Source organism: Helicoverpa armigera, chromosome 4, assembly GCF_030705265.1.
Source record: "Helicoverpa armigera isolate CAAS_96S chromosome 4, ASM3070526v1, whole genome shotgun sequence".
Lineage (NCBI taxonomy): Eukaryota > Metazoa > Arthropoda > Insecta > Lepidoptera > Noctuidae > Helicoverpa > Helicoverpa armigera.
Genome location: NC_087123.1, coordinates 12,215,122 through 12,226,115, shown reverse-complemented (window position 1 = coordinate 12,226,115; position 10,994 = coordinate 12,215,122). Strand labels below are relative to the sequence as shown.

General features: G+C 36.8%; 1 protein-coding gene across 1 annotated transcript; it reads right to left on the bottom strand.

Annotated features, from left to right (window-relative positions):
- Positions 1-2,169: 2,169 nt before the first annotated feature.
- Positions 2,170-3,852, bottom strand: LOC135116855 (uncharacterized). Its single transcript, XM_064034456.1, has one exon. It carries the CDS (start codon positions 3,762-3,764, stop codon positions 2,310-2,312), a length of 1,455 nt encoding a protein of 484 aa, XP_063890526.1. The 5' UTR covers positions 3,765-3,852; the 3' UTR covers positions 2,170-2,309.
- Positions 3,853-10,994: the final 7,142 nt, after the last annotated feature.

Genomic DNA, 10,994 nt, shown 5'->3' with positions numbered 1-10,994 from the left:
GCAGAAAGCCTGTGGTATGTTGGATCCAAAAGAAATTAACAGAATATCATCATGATCATCATCCTGTTCTAATCCCAATTTCAAATAGGGTCAGCGCAGCATGTTTCTTCTTCCATATTCTTTTACCTGCTTTCATCTCACATGCACTTTGCTTGTGCTTTCTAATAATATCAGCATGTCGAATTTAAAAGGATAGCCATCGTTTTTTTGGTCGTGCAAAATGCTTGTTTCACTGCCTCTTAAGTGTTCTTCTACTATTTTCTACGGTAGGTTTTATGTACAGTCCTAATTCCTAAATAACTGCTGAGGTTAAAAAGCAACACTCTGTACACCGGTGTAAAGGGGCGACGGTCCCAGCATCACTATGAATATTTTCTATTGAATTACTCACGCTTCGGCAGGCCACCAAAAATATTGTCCTCTTCTCACTTACGCGGACACCAAGAAGTTTTCACATTTACGACACACAGATGTACTTTTGTATGTTTGTTTTCAAGTTTTCCATTTTTGAGTTCCACGTTATGCGGACGTTGGTCGAGATAACGCGTTCGGTTACATGTTTTTGTTTCTGAATGGTGACGTTTCGTGTCAGCACTATGTGTAATTTTGGCGTAAGGTTTACCTTTAATATTCTTGTCAAACGATGATAAAGAGTGTAAAAATTATCAAACTTCGGTGATTAGAGCTTGATCTAAAGGGAAATTCACCATTAAGTCACTAAAACTGCCAAGTCAAAAAAGCTTTTGCAACAATAATAAGTTCCTTCTCACATTAAAATCTCTATCCATAATTAAGTTCTCCATAGGTACCCTTCTGCATCTAAAATCTGGTCCTTCCCATAGCGATTCACCACGGTCGTTCGTCCAACGAGCCGGACTAACCTACATTGCTGCTAACACGAACATGGGAATCGGTCTGTTCGCAAGGATTTCGTCATGGGGACTTAGTTCCGCAACATATACAAGGGAACTTCTATGGAGTTGGCTGTATTGATGTGATGATGAATCTGATTATCGATTATGTTTGTGATATGTTTAATCGGGGTGGATATGGGAATCGCTGAAGTTGATATGAAACTTAATCATCTGTTGTCGGAGAGGTCTTTTATGAAAAGGATTTGTGTTAACGTAATTACCTTAAATGTGTCATGTAAAGATCTTATTTTAAACTCAGTCTTTTATCTTAGTTTTCCACATTGTGATGAATTCCTATATAGTAAAATAAAGTCTTCGGTATATGTTATTGCAACAACCTGTACTGCCTACATGGCTTGACCTGTCTAAGATTTTCCTTACCACTAATAAAAGCCAGATCTATGTAGCCAGAAGCTAGGTGTCTTGTGGCATCTGTGAGAATCATTTGAGAACAGGTATCATAAAATATAGCTGACTACAATAATTTTTATTATGTTTATTGCTTTACTTACGGTCTTAAAAAAAAAAACTCTTTCCTTTTTGCTACGTAACCCTAAGTAACTCCTTTATGTGATTAATGATAACCTTCAAGAGAAGCTAGAAGTGCACCCCAAAAAAAGAAATAAAATGACAAAGATAACCAAAATAGAACATTATTTTAAATCAAATCAGCCAAAACAGGGGTACAATGACGTCTATATCTGTCTCCCCACGCATAATTCGCTATGCTTCGCCCTGTTAGTGGGTCTAATGCATAGAGGGAAGCATGCTATCTGATATGTTTCATATCGTATGGGGCGAGGAGTAACGTAATTGTTATAATTGTAAGAGCTATAAAAGATATTAGATTTTGTATTAAAATTAGCCCTTAAAATAAATTAGAAAAGTTTGGTTCAAAGCCATTTGCCGCAAAAGTCAGAAATAAGTGTAATTATCATTGAATACTTAATTGTCCCCCTGCATGGCAAATATGTACTTAAAGGAAGTGGAAATAAAATAATCATAGAATTTTAAATCTCTGTAATTGATGATCGGCTACTAAAATTAATATTTACAAAATAAACTCTTAACAACTAATATTGCACATAGATTAATAATTAGGTGATAACAACAATTAACATTTTTGAAATAACGGAACAGAATCAAACGCGACACATTCCCCTATCATTATAGTAATTATCGTAGTTATATTAATTATTACATTTTGTCCAAATAAAAGTACCGAAACACACGACATAATTTACGAAATGCCCGTAGTATTTTTTTCGCAACTGTACACTCAGATTACAACAAATGAATTTGATTAGCCTAACTTCTCGTTGCGTAGTTTCAAAAGACATTTACATTTAAAAGTTTCCAACTCATGTGTTTCAGCACTTATTCTAAAAGAGTATTTTATTTATGAATGAGAGAACTACCGTTGTGTGAATAAAATTGTTTGCTTTTCTTATGTCCAGCTGGGACCTCATCTAAATCACCTTCTTTATCCTGATGAGCTGTCATGTGTCTAGTCAGGTGATGCCTTTCACGAAAACTTTCATTGCAAACGGGGCATTTCAATTTCTCTTCCCGTTTTCTTCTGTGAGGGTCGATTGCTGACTCGCTTTTGTGATGAGTACGCATGTGATACACCAGATCTGAAGTCATTCGGAAGCTGATGCTGCATTTCGCACACACATTTTGCGACGGCAGAGAAAATGCGGCCAAAGTTGGAGGCAATAGCGTACTGAGAATCGCCGCAGCAGGATTAGCTATCAAAGGATTTTCCCTCGGCGGTACAGGAAATTTCATAAAATCTGGATTAGGTGACTGGAAATTCTGAACTCCGAACGGATAAGATGACCCAGCTTGCAGGTACGGTATCTCTGGTCTAAATGGCAAAAAGTTAATTTTATTAGGTGACATCTGCGGTGTTTTTGTATCGTGTTTATCTTGAAACTCCAAATTTTTATTGAACCCTGAAGATCGATGGTTCGTCGCTGGGTTATCTGGATAGTTTGGCGATGAAGACGGAGGCACGTTCTGGCCTTTAAAGAAGTGGCTGCCATTTATCAGGTGAGCTGGCGTCAAAAGATTGTTGAAACCCGGTGATTTGTTGAAAGAACTTGCAGGTGGACTGGCAGCGGACAGCGGCGGACTAACAGAGTTCTGGTAAAGCAAGTTGTCAGGGCTAACCGAAGGATTGGGTGATCTCATTGAAAAGTTGGAAACTTTAGTAAACGCGCTCTTTGGTGACATATCTGTTTTTTCCGAATACCTCTCGTACCTGGCACGTGACTGCATGCTGATTAAAGTTGGGTCATCAAAAATCTTGTTCTTATATTCTGGGAGAAACTTTGGCTGACGTGCTGCACTTTCATTTGAGTTTGGGCGACTCCGTGACCTCTCCGAATTATCAGAATCACTACAATACATAGACTTGCTTGGGTACTCATCGGTTCCGACGTCAATGTTAATGTCAGATCCAAAGCTCGGCGATATATTGTTGTTCGCGCAGATCCGATCATCATCTTGGTCTTTTAGATCCATCGTATTATCACTGGAGTAATCACTGTGCTTGTACATTTCTGGCATCCTCTTAGGCACCTGTTCCCACTCTTCATGATGAAAAAGTTGTTTGGAGACTCTCAGCTGCCTTTCTGGTGGTTTTGGGCGAACTTTCTCATCGGGCATCATCAAGAATGCGACATCGAATGATCTCTTCGAAGCTTTTCCAGGGTTGATAACAGTTGACTGCATCTCCGGTTTTATTTGTGAAGTTCTGGCACTTTCAATGTTCAAATTAGTTTCCTTAGAATCAGGAGACGTCTCTTTATAATTTTGATAGCTATTTTGAACGTCCATTGTCATCGTTTACTCATTTAATAAACAGCACATGAACTCGAAACTTTTCGCACTTATATCGCGGCGTGATTGAGAAGACGCGTGCGTACTACCCGGCGGCCACAATACGAATGTGAGTAACATAAGGGTGAAAAATATATAAGTGGGGTTTTGAACTACCCTTAACAGAGCGTTTGAAGTTGTGAAGGCGTGGCGAGACGAACCAATAAGCGTCGACCGGGAGGCGTGAAAGGAATTGGTCGGCCAATGAGAGTGCTTCGCGACGATAGAGAGCAGGAGAGCTCAATCACCAGGTCAAGATAATAATAACTGCTGTGAATTGAGAGCGCATTGAGTTGTGGTAGGGTCAGCTTGACAATAGCGCCGCGATATTGAAAACTGTGGTTTATTTCGCTATTCACTAGGTACGGTCGGCAAAATTATGGCCTTTATCGTCTTATGATAGGTTTTGAAATACCGGTTCCTTGTTTCATAGAGGTGACAAATGATTGATGTCAACTTCACAACAATGCCCAGTAAATTGCATAAAAAATGCAATATCATTTTATAAGCCTTAAAAGTAGCACTAATAAAACATTGCGTGCCTGTAATAATAGGCTAACAAACAAAAACTTAGATAAACTAAGTTCATCAATAAAAAAGTTTTTCCAAACATTATCTTCTATTTATCTCACCCAAACATGGTACTGGAGAAACTGAAACGATTATGATTGCAATAAATATGTTTTATATGTCGCATAAAAAATGATACTTCATATAGTCGGCCTAACCCCCGACTGTATAGATGAGATTGCGAATAATGCTATTAACACAGACGCTTCTCCTCAAATTGATATCATACTCGAAGATGCTGCAGACGAAATTGAGCTTAAACATGAAAGTAATAGCATCGTGAATTCTATAGCTGCGATCGAAGCTAATATCGAATAAAATGCCAGAGTAAAATCGGTCGTAAAAGTAAGAATACAGAGAATAAATTCGATTGATGGGCAATATATGGGAGAGTTAAAAGAAGACCCAAATGAGTTCTGTTCGGTAGTGGGTAACGATAATAAGATGGGCGCAGACGTTAAAGGAAAACCATTTGTCAGATTTTAGCCATTTTTTGCCCATTCGTTGGCTCTCAATGAAAATCTGTTCCATTTATTTTGCTCGGCGCGTTAATGAGAAAATTTTAAGAAATGTTATAAGACTTTTTGTTGATAGGGGGGTAGCGTGTAATCGAGAATTGAACCTGTATGAAAGTGTGTTCAAAATAATTTAGTATTTTTCCTGTGCGGAAGGGTACCTGAAGCTATTCCTGGTAGAATCTTAATGCCATTGTAAAAACTTGATTTGTGACTAAATACAACAAATTCGAGACCGTAAGCATTTTATCTTTGAAAACTATGATAAATTGTTTCCACCTTATCAAAAATATGATTATAATAAAGGCACCCATTGTACACAGATTGTATAAAAATGATAAGAAGCAAGTAAAAAATGTGTTAGCAATGGGAGGAGAGGGAATCAGCCAGGGCAGAGTTGCGAGTCATTTGTCTTCGCTGCCACAATAACAGTGATTCGTAAGCTAAAAAACATCCCTTTTGGAAAATAATATGTTTTTCTCGTAATGTGGTTTTGATAGTAGAAAGGTTTATACAGCTGTGAAATATTCTTGACTTTTATTGAGCATTGTGTTTTTAATCAAAATTGATAATAGTTCAAAATATGACCATGCTAGGATACCTCATTATTTAAACCTAATTTGAGCAATAACTATAATCCGGTTTTTTTTATTTTTCTTTCTTAATTAGTTTCTAGAATTATTGATGAGTATAGTTTTCGTTATGACTTTGAGGACAATCTGAAAAACTCAAGTTCATCTTCAAAAGAAATAAAACTACTATTTGAATCTCAGTTTCAAAAAATCAAATGAATCGTTCTTGACTCCAACAAGCGGACGTTTTGAACCAATCTTTGGAAGGACATTTGTCGGTGTTTACTCGTAATAAGATGTCAATGACGAGTCAGCCTGTTACAAAGATTGATGGAACTGCCTCGGGAAGAATGCTTGTACCGTTTGCAAGATGTAAGAGTGCCGTGTTGTTAGTTCGAGTCGGTATTGGGCGAAAAAATTTATCTCTGTGGAAATTAGAACCATAGTTTTAGAAAAAACATTATTTAGGATAATTGTTTCTTTATTACCAGTAAATTAGTAGTATTTGGTTTATTTTATCAATTATTACAAGGAGCAGATCATAAACTACTGCCTACAGACCTCTTTTAAGATGCGACAGACACTGCTGCTTGTCCTGTATTGTGTATGCTGACCCGTATTATGCCTCTCCTGTCCCACCAATTCACAGAATTTTCAAAAAAGATCATTGTACTCGTCCATCTATTAAGACCTCAAACGACCATGAAACGATCCTCTCTGCAGTCTACAAAACAAATTGTTTATCAATAGATTTACTTCCAAATTCCTTGATAAGTAATTGTAGGCACACGCCACGGATATCGTCGCACGTGTCAGGAGGGAAGGACCAGGTACTGCGATTCTATAAAACTCGATCAACAACTCGCATTTCACTTCGATTCGTAATGTCATTTCATACTTTAGGGGAGGTAGGGGAGGGATGGGCACTTTTTCACAATTTATTGCATAAAAAATCAGATTTTACAGATCATTATCAACTTTTATTGCCATTTCTTATATTCGGCTAGATATAATGAAAGAGCTTTCCTAAAAATTACACTCAGTTTCAACATTACGAGATATTTAAACGGTTTTATTTAGCTCACCCCGTTTGTTTTATTATTTATTCTTGGATCAAATTTAGTAATTCAAATTTCACCCTCTTCCTGTCAACCGATTGGTCTGAAATTTTGTATACACCTTTAATTAAATCCAATATGGCCGCCGGCACAAAATGGCACAGCCCCCTCAATATGGGTATCAAATGAAAGGGCTACACAAGTAGAATACTGTCAGCAACCCCAGCGGGGCCCAACAGGGCCAAGGCCTGCCTGCACGTCGATTCTATAAAATTCGAACAACAACTCGCATTTCACTTCGCTATTCACTCTCATTCGCATTCGATTCAGAACGACCTTGATTTTGCATTCTGTAAACATCACCTAATCACTTGCGAAGTGAAGTGAGCTCGACATCGACCAATGCTGTGCTAGTGACTTCCCCACTCGACAAAATGTCAACCGAGATTAATCAGTTTTTAATTTTATCAGTTTTGACACAGAATTTTAGCTAAATATGATGTTTTAGTTATAATTTGTTATTGTAAGGAATTTGAGGCAGCTTTTAAGTATAAAATAAACAGAAATCTCTAAATTCGAAAAAAAATACTGACAGCGCCAATTTGCCTTTCTTGCTGATTTTGAGGAAACCTTATATATTTTTTTACTACGACCGGATTGTTCAGAGCTTCCACTACTTCATTTATGCAACGAGATGCAGACGGTTGCGATAAATAAGTTCTGATGCCCTCTTTAATAACCTTCTGGTAACTGCCACTAGCCAAGAATGATAAAGTACATAGTATCTGTGAAACAATAAATCAATAAAAAATGTACCTACTTTATCTGGATTTAGTGAAAACAAAATTGAGACCAATTTGGTTATTTTCATGCTTAAGAGAATACCAATATTATAACTGAAGTACAGAGTCTTTTGAAAACATATCAGCTGGCGGGGAAACCACATAAAGGGAATACTCCTTATTAAGAACTAAGTGTTTTTCTTATTATTGTGTGCTTGATTAAAATTTTTCAACTATAAACTGTGTCAATACTTACTTTTACACGAGTTGTAAGTCCTTTGCCTCGACGTTTTGTGGGCTTTATCAGGGGCAGTAAATCAGACTCCAGTTGGTCAATTAGCTCCTTTGACAATCTATATATGCTCACATAGTCATCATCGCGAGTTAATAAAGATAAACTACGAATTCTAGCAGATTGTTGACGCTTTTCTAAATTATCTAAAGCATGAGCTTCTTCTAATAAAGATTTAAGCAAAAACATTCTAGCCATCGTTAAAGGTAGGCACTTAATCACTTTAAAACACTTAGAACTTTATTTAAACACTATTTTAATTATAATAGTCTCTAGATCAAGTTGGCAACGGTACCTGAAACAAGATTCTATAAAGGATTTTTCGCGCAGATTTATAACCTCACAAATTTTCACTGACGAAGAAGAGCAAAAATTTACAAATTATACATTACATGGTATGTCCAAGCCTCCCTACCATAGGGAGCATTGGACACTTTTGACTTAGTTTATGAAAAAAAAATCGGTAAAAAAACTTTTAAGTTAAACGGTTTTATCTTATGTGCACTGAAAACTAGAAACTGTCAACCTACGTAGGTGGTCCCGGTAATATTAGACTAAAATAAAAACGAGGGGCCCATTAACTATTGCTGTAGTACTCTCTTCTAAAGGTATAATAGGTGTGGATTGCATCGACTTACTATAATTGTAACTGGAGATTTTGACAATCAATAATTAATAATAGAAAATACACATACCTTTCAGTAGTTTTCTCTTTATAACGATCCGAAACCGCAACAAAATATTTAAGTACTTTTACGAGTGTTTGTTCTTGACAACTCACAGAAATGAAAGATAGTCTATGGATGAACACCGTTACCAGTCGGTAACGTAAACTACCCAATAAAAAAAAACAAAACTATGATCAGAAATCAGAATAAAAGGACCCCCCTTTTATTCTGATTTGATCATGTCTCCCAACTGCCCATCTCTCCCGTACCTCCCCTATAGATAGACAGATTTTGACAGATCTGTCAAAATCTCGACTTTGATTTAGTTCAACTTGTCAACACGCTCGATAGTGTAGCGCTAGTGTAGTTTGACAATGTCAATCACGAAACTTTAAGGTAGAATTCCGTGGGTCGCGATTGTCGCAGCCGCGCGCGACAAAAGTCAACCTATGAAAATGTATGGCACCGCTGCCGAGGGCTGCGACAGTCGCGCGCGGACGACGAATTTCGTGAGCCGCTCGCGGCCGTACGCTTCTCAACATGGTCTAGCGCTTAATAACATCTATAGAATTTTAGTAAAACCAGAATTAAATTTTTGACAATGCCGCGAGCAGCTTACGAAATTCGTCGGCCGCGCGCGACTGTCACGGGCCTCGACAACGGTGCCATACATTTTCATAGGTTGACTATTGTCGCGTCCACGGAATTCTACCTTTAGATCGAAGTCGAAGTGAGAGTGATGTCGAAGTGAGTTGTGATATTTTATAGAATCGACATGCAGGATGTGTTTGCACTAACATAATCCTATTTTACGATAAATAACAGATTAGGAGATTATTTATTTGAAATATTGAATAACGGTATGGAAGGGTAGATTGATAATAAAAGAAGAAAATGTTTTATCTGTGGCTACGATAAAAAAATTAGGAGCAGCAAAAATATGATTTATCAATACTTCTGTTAAGACTGTAATACTACTGTCAACTGAAATAATTAGAGACGATAAGTGAATTGAAGTTGGTTCTAAAAGTTATTTTGGCCCAGTGATGGACATTTTCATTTGTTTTGACGCTGAGCATTCACATATTCAGCAGTCTTATTATCCGAACCAAAAATATTGTTAAGCAAAGCTTTCAAGAAAACAGTTACAACCTAACCCGTTCTTGTGTAACTCACAGAATAAATTCCAAGCAGTGACGGATGATGTTGGCTCAAAGTTCACATGTGCAAGTTTGATTGCGATCGGTCCTCGTGTCCCGACAGATTAGCTGCTACTGCTAATGTTGTTCCTATTGAATGGTCTTCTGTGACGCGTCCCTTAGGACCTGACTCGATTGTGTTCAGACAATGATGAAGTGGGTGTGAATGTCGAGGTATTGCCTTTGTTTCAATTTGTTTTGTTTGATTGTCTTGGTTTTGGTTTGTTTTCTGGAGATGAAAAAGATTTAATGTGGTAGAAATGTTTTAGTGATTTTTATTCACTTAAGGCCAGTTTCTTCATCAAAAGTAAAAGTCAAAGTAATGTCTAAAGTAAAAGTAACGGTCAAATTCGTTTTTTCAAGGCTTAAGTGACAGCAAAACTAATAGAAAAAATTAATTTGACCGTTACTTTTGCTTTAGACATTACTTTGTCTTTAACTTTTACTTTTGATGAAGAAACTGGCTGTTAGAACGAAGCTTTAGAGATGGAAATACTCACTGAGATCATAATTAATTAAAGATATTTATGAAATGGTATCTACCTACCCTTTCTACCCAACAACTAAGATTCCAACTCAAATAGTTCAAATCTGCGTTTTCCAATCAAAAAAGGGTCTTAAGAAAATACATACATTAAGAATGTAAATACTTTGATATTTTTGGGCAAAATTATAACTATACATTGCGTGTCATCCACAAACCAAACAACGACTTCGCAAATAAAAACAGCACCTGTACCGCTTATTAAAATATGCACAGTTTAATCCCCATAATACAGAACGCTTCTAATACCAACCTACCATATGGTGTTCTGATCACCAACAATATAACCCAGCTACGTAATCATCTCCTTTGTACTCTCAATGGCCTTTGGATCATTCACCCTATTAATTGTGAAAATTTCTTTTATTGTTGCTTTCAAAGCATTATCAACTTTATGCTTGGCAAGATTAGTCCCATATTTGGTCGAGTTCTATGCATTGACAAGCTCGTTTATAGTAGTTTTGGCGCGTTTAAAACTTGCGCTCAATACTTTTGTATTTGCTGTCGAATTTGCTTTAGTTATTTTGAGTCTAACGTCGTTAAAGTTAAGGTTTATTTTAAAGTAAGGTACTTGATCAATATAAATCATAGTGTTGTTAGATTAAAATCAATTTTCAACCTTATATTTAATATATTAAGTCTACTTTTGCATTTAATGGTTTTTGGAACGAAATGTATGAGTGAGTGCAGCGCATTAAACTGGGATTTGGCGAACACTTGTTTATGAATTTTTGGACCATATGGTCTAAAAGCCGACTTGGACAATACGCCCCCATGGTGGTACCCCATTACCATATGGGACACGTTAAATACGTATTTCAAGAGTTTCGTATTGCATTGACCTTAGAAGTTGGGCGATCAATAAAAATATAAGCGGATGATGGATGGCAGTGGTAAATTGACATTAAGACTCTTTCTTTGTGATTACAAAACATCAAAATATTGTCAAGAATAACGCATTGCACTTATATAAACTTTATATTATCGAATTTGG